Raw genomic sequence first — 16,452 nt, 5'->3', positions numbered from 1 at the left:
CGGGAGGAAGAGGAGGAAGAGGGTAAGACTCACAGAGGTAGAGATGGAGACGGGAGGAAGAGGAGGAGAGAAGGTAAGACTCACACAGAGGTAGAGATGGAGACGGGAGGAAGAGGAGGAAGAGGGTAAGACTCACACAGAGGTAGAGATGGAGACGGGAGGAAGAGGAGGAAGAGGGTAAGACTCACACAGAGGTAGAGATGGAGACAGGAGGAAGAGGAGGAGAGAAGGTAAGACTCACACAGAGGTAGAGATGGAGACGGGAGGAAGAGGAGGAAGAGGGTAAGACTCACACAGAGGTAGAGGTGGAGACGGGAGGAAGAGGAGGAAGAGGGTAAGACTCACACAGAGGAGAGATGGAGACGGGAGGAAGAGGAGGAAGAGGGTAAGACTCACACAGAGGTAGAGATGGAGACGGGAGGAAGAGGAGGAGAGAGGGTAAGACTCACACAGAGGTAGAGATGGAGACGGGAGGAAGAGGAGGAGAGAGGGTAAGACTCACACAGAGGTAGAGGTGGAGACGGGAGGAAGAGGAGGAAGAGGGTAAGACTCACACAGAGGTAGAGATGGAGACGGGAGGAAGAGGAGGAGAGAGGGTAAGACTCACACAGAGGTAGAGATGGAGACGGGAGGAAGAGGAGGAAGAGGGTAAGACTCACACAGAGGTAGAGATGGAGACGGGAGGAAGAGGAGGAGAGAAGGTAAGACTCACACAGAGGTAGAGATGGAGACGGGAGGAAGAGGAGGAAGAGGGTAAGACTCACACAGAGGTAGAGATGGAGACAGGAGGAAGAGGAGGAGAGAGGGTAAGACTCACACAGAGGTAGAGATGGAGACGGGAGGAAGAGGAGGAAGACGAGAGAGGGAGCAGGGAGGGATGAAGAGGGTAAAACTCACACACAGGGGGGCGATGGAGAGTGAGGAGGAAGAGGAGAGGGGGATGAAGAGGGTAAGACTCACACAGATGGAAGAGGAGAGATGGATGGAGAGGGGGATATTGAGCGTGAGGAGTGAGGGGGGAGATTGAGAGATGGAAGAGGGGGGAGATTGAGAGTGAGGAGGGGAGAGGTGTAGATTGGGGTCGGTGTCACCTGAGGGGATGTGACCCAAAAAGAGACTGGTGAATTTCCGCCACTTCTGGCTCTAATGAAGTCTCTGATAGCTTCCTGTCTCTGTGGGATTGACGGGCGGTAGGAGGAAATAAAGACAGCCCTGGTGGAGGGAGGGAGGGCGAGGAGGGAGGGAGGGCGAGGAGGGAGGGAGGGCGAGGAGGGAGGGAGGGCGAGGAGGGAGGGCGGGCGGGAGGGAGGGCGGGCGGGCGAGGAGGGAGGGCGGGCGGGCAAGGAAGGAGGGAGGGAGGGAGGGAGGGAGGGAGGGAGGGCGGGCGGGCGGGCGAGGAGGGAGGGAGGGAGGGAGGGTGAGGAGGGTGGGAGGGCGAGGAGGGAGGGTGAGGAGGGTGGGAGGGCGGAGGGTGGGAGGGCGAGGCGGGCGAGGAGGGAGGGAGGGAGGGCGGGCGAGGAGGATGGGAGAGGAGGGAGGGCGAGGAGGATGGGAGAGGAGGGCGGGCGAGGAGGGGAAATAGTGTCTTTAATATTTCTCTAGTGTTTCATGACCTTGAACTCTGTCAGTATGTCTTTAATATCTTGAAGTCTGCTTTTAAATTCCACTGTGTTGATAAGTGTGTGTGTGTGTGTGTTTCAGAGGGAGAAGAGGACGTGGTGATGGATGACCTGATGGTGGAATGGTTCAACCTCATCAGAAACAAGCAGGTGTCCATGAGGAGAGAGTCTGAACTGGTGTACATGTGAGTCTCTCTCACACACACACAGAACCACACTCAGACATACACACACCGCACCACACACACACACAGACCCACACTCAGACATACACACACCGCACCACACACACACAGAACCACACTCAGACATACACACACCGCACCACACACACAGAACCACACTCAGACATACACACACCGCACCACACACACACAGAACCACACTCAGACATACACACACCGCACCACACACACACAGAACCACACTCAGACATACACACACCGCACCACACACACACACAGAACCACACTCAGACATACACACACTGCACCACACACACACAGAACCACACTCGGACATACACACACCGCACCACACACACACAGAACCACACTCAGACATACACACACCGCACCACACACACACACAGAACCACACTCAGACATACACACACTGCACCACACACACACAGAACCACACTCGGACATACACACACCGCACCACACACACACACAGAACCACACTCAGACATACACACACCGCACCACACACACACACACACACACACACACAGAACCACACGCAGACATACACACACCGCACCACATGCACACACACACACACAGAACCACACGCAGACATACACACACCGCACCACACACACACACACACACACAGAACCACACGCAGACATACACACACCGCACACACACACACACAGAACTACAAAAATATACAGAGCAGATATTTCCTTGTCCTCTAACGTGTGTGTGTGTGTGTTTGTGTGTGTGTGCAGAGCGAAGACACAGGACTTAGAGGAACAGCAGCCCAGTGTAGAGCAGGAGCTGAGGAGACTCATGGACAAACCTGGTGAGGAGACAGAGTGGGGTGTGTGTTGGGGACAAACCTGGTGAGGAGACAGAGTGGGGTGTGTGTTGGGGACAAACCTGGTGAGGAGACAGAGTGGGGTGTGTGTTGGGGACAAACCTGGTGAGGAGACAGAGTGGGGTGTGTGTTGGGGACAAACCTGGTGAGGAGACAGTGTGGGGTGTGTGTTGGGGACAAACCTGGTGAGGAGACAGAGTGGGGTGTGTGTTGGGGACAAACCTGGTGAGGAGACAGTGTGGGGTGTGTGTTGGGGACACTGATTGTAGCAGAATGTTAGTCAGTAACATGACGTGTGTTACTGTGTGTGTTTCCACTGATTGTAGCAGAATGTTAGTCAGTAACATGACGTGTGTTAATGTGTGTGTTTCCACTGATTGTAGCAGAATGTTAGTCAGTAACATGACGTGTGTTACTGTGTGTGTTTCCACTGATTGTAGCAGAATGTTAGTCAGTAACATGACGTGTGTTACTGTGTGTGTTTCCACTGATTGTAGCAGAATGTTAGTCAGTAACATGACGTGTGTTACTGTGTGTGTTTCCACTGATTGTAGCAGAATGTTAGTCAGTAACATGACGTGTGTTAATGTGTGTGTTTCCACTGATTGTAGCAGAATGTTAGTCAGTAACATGACGTGTGTTACTGTGTGTGTTTCCACTGATTGTAGCAGAATGTTAGTCAGTAACATGACGTGTGTTACTGTGTGTGTTTCCACTGATTGTAGCAGAATGTTAGTCAGTAACATGACGTGTGTTAATGTGTGTGTTTCCACTGATTGTAGCAGAATGTTAGTCAGTAACATGACGTGTGTTACTGTGTGTGTTTCCACTGATTGTAGCAGAATGTTAGTCAGTAACATGACGTGTGTTACTGTGTGTGTTTCCACTGATTGTAGCAGAATGTTAGTCAGTAACATGACGTGTGTTACTGTGTGTGTTTCCACTGATTGTAGCAGAATGTTAGTCAGTAACATGACGTGTGTTACTGTGTGTGTTTCCACTGATTGTAGCAGAATGTTAGTCAGTAACATGACGTGTGTTAATGTGTGTGTTTCCACTGATTGTAGCAGAATGTTAGTCAGTAACATGACGTGTGTTACTGTGTGTGTTTCCACTGATTGTAGCAGAATGTTAGTCAGTAACATGACGTGTGTTACTGTGTGTGTTTCCACTGATTGTAGCAGAATGTTAGTCAGTAACATGACGTGTGTTACTGTGTGTGTTTCCACTGATTGTAGCAGAATGTTAGTCAGTAACATGACGTGTGTTAATGTGTGTGTTTCCACTGATTGTAGCAGAATGTTAGTCAGTAACATGACGTGTGTTACTGTGTGTGTTTCCACTGATTGTAGCAGAATGTTAGTCAGTAACATGACGTGTGTTACTGTGTGTGTTTCCACTGATTGTAGCAGAATGTTAGTCAGTAACATGACGTGTGTTACTGTGTGTGTTTCCACTGATTGTAGCAGAATGTTAGTCAGTAACATGACGTGTGTTAATGTGTGTGTTTCCACTGATTGTAGCAGAATGTTAGTCAGTAACATGACGTGTGTTACTGTGTGTGTTTCCACTGATTGTAGCAGAATGTTAGTCAGTAACATGACGTGTGTTACTGTGTGTGTTTCCACTGATTGTAGCAGAATGTTAGTCAGTAACATGACGTGTGTTAATGTGTGTGTTTCCACTGATTGTAGCAGAATGTTAGTCAGTAACATGACGTGTGTTACTGTGTGTGTTTCCACTGATTGTAGCAGAATGTTAGTCAGTAACATGACGTGTGTTACTGTGTGTGTTTCCACTGATTGTAGCAGAATGTTAGTCAGTAACATGACGTGTGTTACTGTGTGTGTTTCCACTGATTGTAGCAGAATGTTAGTCAGTAACATGACGTGTGTTACTGTGTGTGTTTCCACCGATTGTAGCAGAATGTTAGTCAGTAACATGACGTGTGTTATTGTGTGTGTTTCCACTGATTGTAGCAGAATGTTAGTCAGTAACATGACGTGTGTTACTGTGTGTGTTTCCACTGATTGTAGCAGAATGTTAGTCAGTAACATGACGTGTGTTACTGTGTGTGTTTCCACTGATTGTAGCAGAATGTTAGTCAGTAACATGACGTGTGTTAATGTGTGTGTTTCCACTGATTGTAGCAGAATGTTAGTCAGTAACATGACGTGTGTTACTGTGTGTGTTTCCACTGATTGTAGCAGAATGTTAGTCAGTAACATGACGTGTGTTAATGTGTGTGTTTCCACTGATTGTAGCAGAATGTTAGTCAGTAACATGACGTGTGTATCCACTGATTGTAGCAGAATGTTAGTCAGTAACATGACGTGTGTTACTGTGTGTGTTTCCACTGATTGTAGCAGAATGTTAGTCAGTAACATGACGTGTGTTACTGTGTGTGTTTCCACTGATTGTAGCAGAATGTTAGTCAGTAACATGACGTGTGTTACTGTGTGTGTTTCCACTGATTGTAGCAGAATGTTAGTCAGTAACATGACGTGTGTTACTGTGTGTGTTTCCACTGATTGTAGCAGAATGTTAGTCAGTAACATGACGTGTGTTACTGTGTGTGTTTCCACTGATTGTAGCAGAATGTTAGTCAGTAACATGACGTGTGTTACTGTGTGTGTTTCCACTGATTGTAGCAGAATGTTAGTCAGTAACATGACGTGTGTTACTGTGTGTGTTTCCACTGATTGTAGCAGAATGTTAGTCAGTAACATGACGTGTGTTACTGTGTGTGTTTCCACTGATTGTAGCAGAATGTTAGTCAGTAACATGACGTGTGTTACTGTGTGTGTTTCCACTGATTGTAGCAGAATGTTAGTCAGTAACATGACGTGTGTTACTGTGTGTGTTTCCACCGATTGTAGCAGAATGTTAGTCAGTAACATGACGTGTGTTACTGTGTGTGTTTCCACTGATTGTAGCAGAATGTTAGTCAGTAACATGACGTGTGTTACTGTGTGTGTTTCCACTGATTGTAGCAGAATGTTAGTCAGTAACATGACGTGTGTTACTGTGTGTGTTTCCACTGATTGTAGCAGAATGTTAGTCAGTAACATGACGTGTGTTACTGTGTGTGTTTCCACTGATTGTAGCAGAATGTTAGTCAGTAACATGACGTGTGTTACTGTGTGTGTTTCCACTGATTGTAGCAGAATGTTAGTCAGTAACATGACGTGTGTTACTGTGTGTGTTTCCACTGATTGTAGCAGAATGTTAGTCAGTAACATGACGTGTGTTAATGTGTGTGTTTCCACTGATTGTAGCAGAATGTTAGTCAGTAACATGACGTGTGTTAATGTGTGCAGAGCGGCTGAAGACGTTGTGGGACCGTCGTAGAGAAGAGGAGTTGATGGTCAAGCTGGTGGAGATCGTCAATGACAGGAACGCCATCATAGAAGGACTGGACGATGACCGACTCAGGTAGGAGAGAGAGAGGGGTGGATGACAGACTCAGGTAGGAGAGAGGGGTGGATGACAGACTCAGGTAGGAGAGAGAGGGCGATGACAGACTCAGGTAGGAGAGAGAGGGCGATGACAGACTCAGCTAGGAGAGAGAGGGCGATGACAGACTCAGGTAGGAGAGAGAGGGCGATGACAGACTCAGGTAGGAGAGAGAGGGCGATGACAGACTCAGGTAGGAGAGAGAGAGAGAGAGGGGGATGACAGACTCGGGTAGGAGAGAGAGAGAGATGGATGACAGACTCGGGTAGGAGAGAGAGGGGGGATGACAGACTCAGGTGAGAGAGAGAGAGGGGGATGACAGATTCAGGTAGGGGATGACCGATTCAGGAGAGAGAGAGGGCGATGACAGACTCCGGTAGGAGAGAGAGGGGGCGATGACACTCAGGTAGGAGAGAGAGAGAGGGCGATGACAGACTCAGGTAGGAGAGAGAGAGAGGGCGATGACAGACTCAGGTAGGAGAGAGAGAGAGGGGGATGACAGACTCAGGTAGGAGAGAGAGAGAGGGGGATGACAGACTCAGGTAGGAGAGAGAGAGAGGCGGATGACAGACTCGGGTAGGAGAGAGAGGGGGGGATGACAGATTCAGGTAGGGGATGACCGATTCAGGAGAGAGAGGGGGATGACAGATTCAGGTAGGAGAGGGAGAGGGGGATGACAGATTCAGGTAGGGGCGAGAGGGGGATGACCGATTCAGGTGAGAGAGAGAGAGAGAGGGATGACAGATTCAGGTGAGAGAGAGAGGGGGGATGACAGATTCAGGTGAGAGAGAGAGAGAGGGGGATGACAGATTCAGGTGAGAGAGAGAGGGGGGGGATGACCGACTCAGGTAGGAGAGAGAGGGGGGGATGACCGACTCAGGTAGGAGAGAGAGGGGGGGGGATGACAGACTCAGGTAGGAGAGAGAGGGCGATGACAGACTCACGTAGGAGAGAGAGGGCGATGACAGACTCACGTAGGAGAGAGAGGGCGATGACAGACTCAGGTAGGAGAGAGAGGGCGATGACAGACTCACGTAGGAGAGAGAGGGCGATGACAGACTCACGTAGGAGAGAGAGGGCGATGACAGACTAAGGTAGGAGAGAGAGGGCGATGACAGACTCAGGTAGGAGAGAGAGGGCGATGACAGACTCAGGTAGGAGAGAGAGGGCGATGACAGACTCAGGTAGGAGAGAGAGGGGGGATGACAGACTCAGGTAGGAGAGAGAGAGGGGGGGATGACAGACTCAGGTAGGAGAGAGAGAGGGGGGGATGACAGACTCAGGTAGGAGAGAGAGAGGGGGGGATGACAGACTCAGGTAGGAGAGAGAGAGAGAGAGGGCGATGACAGACTCAGGTAGGAGAGAGAGAGAGAGAGAGAGGGGGATGACAGACTCGGGTAGGAGAGAGAGAGAGGGGGATGACAGACTCGGGTAGGAGAGAGAGGGGGATGACAGACTCAGGTGAGAGAGAGAGAGGGGGATGACAGATTCAGGTAGGGGATGACCGATTCAGGTAGGGGATGACCGATTCAGGAGAGAGAGAGGGCGATGACAGACTCCGGTAGGAGAGAGAGGGGGCGATGACAGACTCAGGTAGGAGAGAGAGGGGGCGATGACAGACTCAGGTAGGAGAGAGAGAGAGGGGGATGACAGACTCAGGTAGGAGAGAGAGAGGGGATGACAACTCGAGAAGAGGGGGATGACAGACTCGGGTAGGAGAGAGAGGGGGATGACAGACTCAGGTAGGAGAGAGAGAGGGGGATGACCGATTCAGGAGAGAGAGGGGGATGACAGATTCAGGTAGGAGAGAGAGAGGGGGATGACAGATTCAGGTAGGGGCGAGAGGGGGATGACCGATTCAGGTGAGAGAGAGAGAGAGAGAGGGATGACAGATTCAGGTGAGAGAGAGAGGGGGGATGACAGATTCAGGTGAGAGAGGGAGAGAGGGGGATGACAGATTCAGGTGAGAGAGAGAGGGGGGGGGATGACAGACTCAGGTAGGACAGAGAGGGGGGGATGACAGACTCAGGTAGGAGAGAGAGGGGGGGGGATGACAGACTCAGGTAGGAGAGAGAGGGGGGGGGATGACAGACTCAGGTAGGAGAGAGAGGGCGATGACAGACTCACGTAGGAGAGAGAGGGCGATGACAGACTCACGTAGGAGAGAGAGGGCGATGACAGACTCAGGTAGGAGAGAGAGGGCGATGACAGTCTCAGGTAGGAGAGAGAGGGCGATGACAGACTCACGTAGGAGAGAGAGGGCGATGACAGACTCACGTAGGAGAGAGAGGGCGATGACAGACTCACGTAGGAGAGAGAGGGCGATGACAGACTCAGGTAGGAGAGAGAGGGCGATGACAGACTCAGGTAGGAGAGAGAGGGCGATGACAGACTCAGGTAGGAGAGAGAGGGCGATGACAGACTCAGGTAGGAGAGAGAGGGGGGGATGACAGACTCAGGTAGGAGAGAGAGGGCGATGACAGACTCAGGTAGGAGAGAGAGGGCGATGACAGACTCAGGTAGGAGAGAGAGGGCGATGACAGACTCAGGTAGGAGAGAGAGGGGCGATGACAGACTCAGGTAGGAGAGAGAGAGGGCGATGACAGACTCAGGTAGGAGAGAGAGGGCGATGACAGACTCAGGTAGGGGAGAGAGAGGGCGATGACAGACTCAGGAGAGAGAGAGGGCGATGACAGACTCAGGTAGGAGAGAGAGGGGCGATGACAGACTCAGGTAGGAGAGAGAGAGGGCGATGACAGACTCAGGTAGGAGAGAGAGAGGGGATGACAGACTCAGGTAGGAGAGAGAGGGCGATGACAGACTCAGGTAGGAGAGAGAGGGGGATGACAGACTCAGGTAGGAGAGAGAGGGGGATGACAGACTCACGTAGGAGAGAGAGGGGGATGACAGACTCAGGTAGGAGAGAGAGAGGGGGATGACAGACTCAGGTAGGAGAGAGAGGGGATGACAGACTCAGGTAGGAGAGAGAGGGGGATGACAGACTCAGGTAGGAGAGAGAGGGCGATGACAGATTCAGGTAGGAGAGAGAGGGGGGATGACAGACTCAGGTAGGAGAGAGAGAGAGAGGGGGATGACAGACTCAGGTAGGAGAGAGAGAGAGGGGGATGACAGACTCAGGTAGGAGAGAGAGAGAGAGAGGGGATGACAGATTCAGGTAGAGAGAGAGGGGGGATGACAGATTCAGGTGAGAGAGAGAGGGGGGATGACAGACTCGGGTAGGAGAGAGAGGGGGATGACAGACTCAGGTAGAGAGAGAGAGGGGATGACAGACTCAGGTAGAGAGAGAGAGGGGATGACAGATTCAGGTAGGAGAGAGAGGGCGATGACAGACTCAGGTAGGAGAGAGAGGGGCGATGACAGACTCAGGTAGGAGAGAGAGGGGGATGACAGACTCAGGTAGGAGAGAGAGAGGGGCGATGACAGACTCAGGTAGGAGAGAGAGAGGGGGATGACAGACTCAGGTAGGAGAGAGAGAGGGGCGATGACAGACTCAGGTAGGAGAGAGAGAGAGGGCGATGACAGACTCAGGTAGGAGAGAGAGAGAGGGGATGACAGACTCGGGTAGGAGAGAGAGGGGGGATGACAGACTCAGGTAGGAGAGAGAGAGAGGGGGATGACAGACTCAGGAGAGAGAGGGGGATGACAGATTCAGGTAGGAGAGGGAGAGGGGGATGACAGATTCAGGTAGGGCGAGAGGGGGATGACCGATTCAGGTGAGAGAGAGAGAGAGAGGGGATGACAGATTCAGGTGGAGAGAGAGAGGGGGATGACAGATTCAGGTGAGAGAGGGAGAGAGAGGGGGATGACAGATTCAGGTGAGAGAGAGAGGGGGGGATGACAGACTCAGGTAGGACAGAGAGAGGGGGATGACAGACTCAGGTAGGGAGAGAGAGGGGGATGACAGACTCAGGTAGGAGAGAGAGGGGGGATGACAGACTCAGGTAGGAGAGAGAGAGGGGCGATGACAGACTCACGTGAGAGAGAGAGGGGGATGACAGACTCACGTAGGAGAGAGAGGGCGATGACAGACTCAGGTAGGAGAGAGAGGGCGATGACAGACTCAGGTAGGAGAGAGAGGGGCGATGACAGACTCACGTAGAGAGAGAGAGGGCGATGACAGACTCACGTAGGAGAGAGAGGGCGATGACAGACTCACGTAGGAGAGAGAGGGCGATGACAGACTCAGGTAGGAGAGAGAGGGCGATGACAGACTCAGGTAGGAGAGAGAGGGCGATGACAGACTCAGGTAGGGAGAGAGAGGGGGGATGACAGACTCAGGTAGGAGAGAGAGGGCGATGACAGACTCAGGTAGGGAGAGAGAGGGCGATGACAGACTCACGTAGGAGAGAGAGGGCGATGACAGACTCAGGTAGGAGAGAGGGGGGATGACAGACTCAGGTAGGAGAGAGAGGGCGATGACAGACTCAGGTAGGAGAGAGAGGGCGATGACAGACTCAGGTAGGAGAGAGAGGGCGATGACAGACTCAGGTAGGAGAGAGAGGGCGATGACAGACTCAGGTAGGAGAGAGAGAGGGCGATGACAGACTCAGGTAGGAGAGAGAGAGGGCGATGACAGACTCGGGTAGGAGAGAGAGAGAGAGGGGATGACAGACTCGGGTAGGAGAGAGAGAGAGGGGATGACAGATTCGGGTAGGAGAGAGAGAGAGGGGGATGACAGACTCGGGTAGGGAGAGAGAGAGGGGGATGACAGACTCAGGTGAGAGAGAGAGAGGGGGATGACAGATTCAGGTGGGAAGGGGGATGACAGATTCAGGTAGGAGGAGGGGGATGACCGATTCAGGAGAGAGAGAGGGGGGATGACAGACTCAGGTAGGAGAGAGAGGGGGGATGACAGATTCAGGTAGGAGAGAGAGAGAGGGGGATGACAGACTCAGGTAGGGAGAGAGAGAGGGGGGATGACAGACTCAGGTAGGAGAGAGAGAGGGGGGATGACAGACTCAGGTAGGAGAGAGAGGGGGGATGACAGACTCAGGTAGGAGAGAGAGAGGGGGATGACAGACTCAGGTAGAGAGAGAGAGGGGGATGACAGACTCAGGTAGGAGAGAGAGAGGGGGATGACAGACTCAGGTAGGAGAGGGAGAGGGGATGACAGACTCAGGTAGGAGAGAGAGAGGGGGATGACCGACTCAGGTAGGAGAGGGAGAGGGGGATGACCGACTCAGGTAGAGAGAGAGAGAGGGGGATGACAGATTCAGGAGAGAGAGAGGGGGATGACAGATTCAGGTGAGAGAGGAGAGAGGGGGATGACAGATTCAGGTGAGAGAGAGAGAGGGGGGGATGACAGATTCAGGTGAGAGAGAGAGGGGGGGATGACAGATTCAGGTGAGAGAGAGAGAGAGGGGGATGACAGATTCAGGTGAGAGAGAGAGAGGGGGATGACAGATTAAGGTGAGAGAGAGAGAGAGAGGGGGATGACAGACTCAGGTGAGAGAGAGAGAGGGGGGATGACAGACTCAGGTGAGAGAGAGAGAGAGGGGGGATGACAGATTCAGGTGAGAGAGAGAGTGGGGGATGACCGACTCAGGTAGGAGAGAGAGGGGGGATGACCGACTCAGGTAGGAGAGAGAGGGCGATGACAGACTCACGTAGGAGAGAGAGGGCGATGACAGACTCACGTAAGAGAGAGAGGGCGAAGACAGACTCAGGTAGGAGAGAGAGGGCGATGACAGACTCAGGTAGGAGAGAGAGGGCGATGACAGACAGGTAGGAGAGAGAGGGCGATGACAGACTCAGGTAGGAGAGAGAGGGCGATGACAGACTCAGGTAGGAGAGAGAGGGCGATGACAGACTCAGGTAGGAGAGAGAGGGCGATGACAGACTCAGGTAGGAGAGAGAGGGCGATGACAGACTCAGGTAGGAGAGAGAGAGGCGATGACAGACTCAGGTAGGAGAGAGAGAGGGCGATGACAGACTCAGGTAGGGAGAGAGAGAGGGCGATGACAGACTCGGGTAGGAGAGAGAGAGAGAGAGGGGGGATGACAGACTCGGGTAGGAGAGAGAGAGAGGGGGATGACAGATTCAGGTAGGGGATGACCGATTCAGGTAGGGGATGACCGATTCAGGAGAACAGACCAGGGAGAGAGAGGGGGCGATGACAGACTCAGGTAGGAGAGAGAGGGGCGATGACAGACTCAGGTAGGAGAGAGAGAGAGGGCGATGACAGACTCAGGTAGGAGAGAGAGAGAGGGGGATGACAGACTCAGGTAGGAGAGAGAGAGGGGATGACAGACTCGGGTAGGAGAGAGAGGGGGATGACAGACTCGGGTAGGAGAGAGAGGGGGGATGACAGACTCAGGTAGGAGAGAGAGAGGGGATGACAGACTCAGGTAGGGGATGACCGATTCAGGAGAGAGAGGGGGATGACAGATTCAGGTAGGAGAGGGAGAGGGGGATGACAGATTCAGGTAGGGGCGAGAGGGGGATGACCGATTCAGGTGAGAGAGAGAGAAGGGATGACCGATTCAGGTGAGAGAGAGAGAGGGGGGATGACAGATTCAGGTGAGAGAGAGAGAGAGGGGGATGACAGATTCAGGTGAGAGAGAGAGGGGGGGATGACCGACTCAGGTGAGAGAGAGAGAGGGGGATGACCGACTCAGGTAGGAGAGAGAGGGGGGATGACAGACTCAGGTGAGAGAGAGAGAGAAGGGGATGACAGATTCAGGTGAGAGAGAGAGGGGGATGACAGATTCAGGTGAGAGAGAGAGAGAGGGGGATGACAGATTCAGGTGAGAGAGAGAGGGGGGGATGACCGACTCAGGTGAGAGAGAGAGGGGGGATGACCGACTCAGGTAGGAGAGAGAGGGGGGGATGACCGACTCAGGTAGGAGAGAGAGGGGGGGGGATGACAGACTCAGGTAGGAGAGAGAGGGCGATGACAGACTCACGTAGGAGAGAGAGGGCGATGACAGACTCAGGTAGGAGAGAGAGGGCGATGACAGACTCAGGTAGGAGAGAGAGGGGGGGATGTCAGACTCAGGTAGGAGAGAGAGGGCGATGACAGACTCAGGTAGGAGAGAGAGAGAGGGCGATGACAGACTCAGGTAGGAGAGAGAGAGAGGGCGATGACAGACTCAGGTAGGAGAGAGAGAGAGGGCGATGTCAGACTCAGGTAGCAGAGAGAGAGAGGGCGATGACAGACTCAGGTAGGAGAGAGAGAGAGGGCGATGACAGACTCAGGTAGGAGAGAGAGAGAGGGCGATGACAGACTCAGGTAGGAGAGAGAGAGAGGGTGATGACAGACTCAGGTAGGAGAGGGAGAGGGGGATGACAGATTCAGGTAGGGGCGAGAGGGGGATGACAGATTCAGGTGAGAGAGAGAGGGGGATGACAGATTCAGGTGAGAGAGAGAGGGGGGATGACCGATTCAGGTGAGAGATAGAGAGAGGGGGGGATGACAGATTCAGGTAGGGGATGACTGATTCAGGAGAGAGAGAGGGGGATGACAGATTCAGGTAGGAGAGAGAGAGAGAGAGGGGGATGACAGATTCAGGTGAGAGAGAGAGAGAGGGGGGATGACAGATTCAGGTAGGGGATGACCGATTCAGGAGAGAGAGAGGGGGATGACAGATTCAGGTAGGAGAGAGAGAGAGAGAGGGGATGACCGATTCAGGTAGGGGATGACCGATTCAGGAGAGAGAGAGGGGGATGACAGATTCAGGTAGGTGAGAGAGAGCGGGGGGATGACAGATTCAGGTGAGAGAGAGGGGGGATGACAGATTCAGGTGAGAGAGCGAGAGGGGGGATGACAGACTCAGGTAAGAGAGAGAGGGCGATGACAGACTCAGGTAGGAGAGAGAGGGCGATGACAGACTCAGGTAGGAGAGAGAGGGCGATGACAGACTCAGGTAGGAGAGAGAGGGCGATGACAGACTCAGGTAGGAGAGAGAGGGCGATGACAGACTCAGGTAGGGGAGAGAGAGGGCGATGACAGACTCAGGTAGGGGAGAGAGAGGGCGATGACAGACTCAGGTAGGGGAGAGAGAGGGCGATGACAGACTCAGGTAGGAGAGAGAGAGCGATGACAGACTCAGGTAGGAGAGAGAGAGCGATGACAGACTCAGGTAGGAGAGAGAGAGGGCGATGACAGACTCAGGTAGGAGAGAGAGAGGGCGATGACAGACTCAGGTAGGAGAGAGAGGGCGATGACAGACTCCGGTAGGAGAGAGAGAGGGCGATGACAGACTCAGGTAGGAGAGAGAGGGAGGGGGATGACAGATTCAGGTAGGAGAGAGAGAGAGAGAGAGGGGGATGACAGATTCAGGTAGGGGATGACCGATTCAGGAGAGAGAGAGAGGGGATGACAGATTCAGGTAGGAGAGAGAGAGAGAGTGGGATGACCGATTCAGGTAGGGGATGACCGATTCAGGGAGAGAGAGAGGGGGATGACAGATTCAGGTGAGAGAGAGAGGGGGGATGACAGATTCAGGTGAGAGAGAGAGGGGGGATGACAGATTCAGGTGAGAGAGAGAGGGGGGATGACAGATTCAGGTGAGAGAGAGCGGGGGGATGACAGATTCAGGTGAGAGAGCGAGAGGGGGGATGACAGACTCAGGTAAGAGAGAGAGGGGTGGATGACATTCAGGTAAGAGAGGGGCGATGACAGACTCAGGTAGGAGAGAGAGGGCGATGACAGACTCAGGTAGGAGAGAGAGAGGGCGATGACAGACTCAGGTAGGAGAGAGAGAGGGCGATGACAGACTCAGGTAGGAGAGAGAGAGGGCGATGACAGACTCAGGTAGGAGAGAGAGAGGGCGATGACAGACTCAGGTAGGAGAGAGAGAGGGCGATGACAGACTCAGGTAGGAGAGGGAGAGGGGGATGACAGACTCAGGTAGGAGAGGGAGAGGGGGATGACAGATTCAGGAGAGAGAGAGGGGGATGAAATTCAGGTAGGGGCGAGAGGGGGATGACCGATTCAGGTGAGAGAGAGAGAGAGGGGGATGACAGATTCAGGTGAGAGAGAGAGAGAGGGGGATGACAGATTCAGGTGAGAGAGAGAGAGAGGGGGATGACAGATTCAGGTGAGAGAGAGAGAGAGGGGGATGACAGATTCAGGTGAGAGAGAGAGGGGGGGGATGACCGACTCAGGTAGGAGAGAGAGGGGGGGATGACCGACTCAGGTAGGAGAGAGAGGGGGGGATGACAGACTCAGGTAGGAGAGAGAGGGGGGGATGACAGACTCAGGTAGGAGAGAGAGGGCGATGACAGACTCAGGTAGGAGAGAGAGGTCGATGACAGACTCAGGTAGGAGAGAGAGGGCGATGACAGACTCAGGTAGGAGAGAGAGGGCGATGACAGACTCAGGTAGGAGAGAGAGGGCGATGACAGACTCAGGTAGGAGAGAGAGGGCGATGACAGACTCAGGTAGGAGAGAGAGGGCGATGACAGACTCAGGTAGGAGAGAGAGGGGGCGATGACAGACTCGGGTAGGAGAGAGAGGGGGGATGACAGACTCGGGTAGGAGAGAGAGGGGGGATGACAGACTCAGGTAGGAGAGAGAGGGGGGATGACAGACTCAGGTAGGAGAGAGAGGGGGGGATGACAGACTCAGGTAGGAGAGAGAGGGCGATGATAGACTCAGGTAGGAGAGAGAGAGAGGGCGATGACAGACTCAGGTAGGAGAGAGAGAGAGGGCGATGACAGACTCAGGTAGGAGAGAGAGAGAGGGGGATGACAGACTCGGGTAGGAGAGAGAGAGAAGGGGATGACAGACTCGGGTAGTAGAGAGAGGGGGGATGACAGACTCAGGTGAGAGAGAGAGAGGGGGATGACAGATTCAGGTACGGGATGACCGATTCAGGAGAGAGAGGGGGCGATGACAGACTCAGGTAGGAGAGAGAGGGGGGATGACAGACTCAGGTAGGAGAGAGAGGGCGATGACAGACTCAGGTAGGAGAGAGAGAGAGGGCGATGACAGACTCAGTTAGGAGAGAGAGAGACGGCGATGACAGACTCGGTTAGGAGAGAGAGAGGGCGATGACAGACTCGGGTAGGAGAGAGAGAGGGCGATGACAGACTCAGGTAGGAGAGAGAGAGGGCGATGACAGACTCAGGTAGGAGAGGGAGAGGGGGATGACAGATTCAGGAGAGAGAGAGGGGGATGACAGATTCAGGTAGGAGAGGGAGAGGGGGATGACATTCAGGTAGGGGGCGAGAGGGGGATGACCGATTCAGGTGAGAGAGAGAGAGAGGGGGATGACAGATTCAGGTGAGAGAGAGAGAGAGGGGGATGACAGATTCAGGTGAGAGAGAGAGAGAGGGGGATGACAGATTCAGGTGAGAGAGAGAG

General features: G+C 53.3%; 1 protein-coding gene across 1 annotated transcript in view; it reads left to right on the top strand.

The window, feature by feature from the left end:
* LOC106564136 (mucin-5AC) overlaps positions 1-16,452 on the top strand; it is a 40,590-nt gene that overhangs the window by 12,792 nt on the left and 11,346 nt on the right. Inside the window, exons 8-10 of the mRNA XM_045692049.1 lie at positions 1,702-1,804; positions 2,578-2,651; positions 5,987-6,101. Of these exons, the coding sequence (XP_045548005.1) occupies positions 1,702-1,804; positions 2,578-2,651; positions 5,987-6,101 (292 nt within the window). The remainder of the gene's footprint in view (positions 1-1,701; positions 1,805-2,577; positions 2,652-5,986; positions 6,102-16,452) is intronic.

Source organism: Salmo salar, chromosome ssa12, assembly GCF_905237065.1.
Source record: "Salmo salar chromosome ssa12, Ssal_v3.1, whole genome shotgun sequence".
NCBI classification, from domain to species: Eukaryota; Metazoa; Chordata; class Actinopteri; order Salmoniformes; family Salmonidae; genus Salmo; species Salmo salar.
This window is presented reverse-complemented; position numbering and strand designations above follow the sequence as displayed.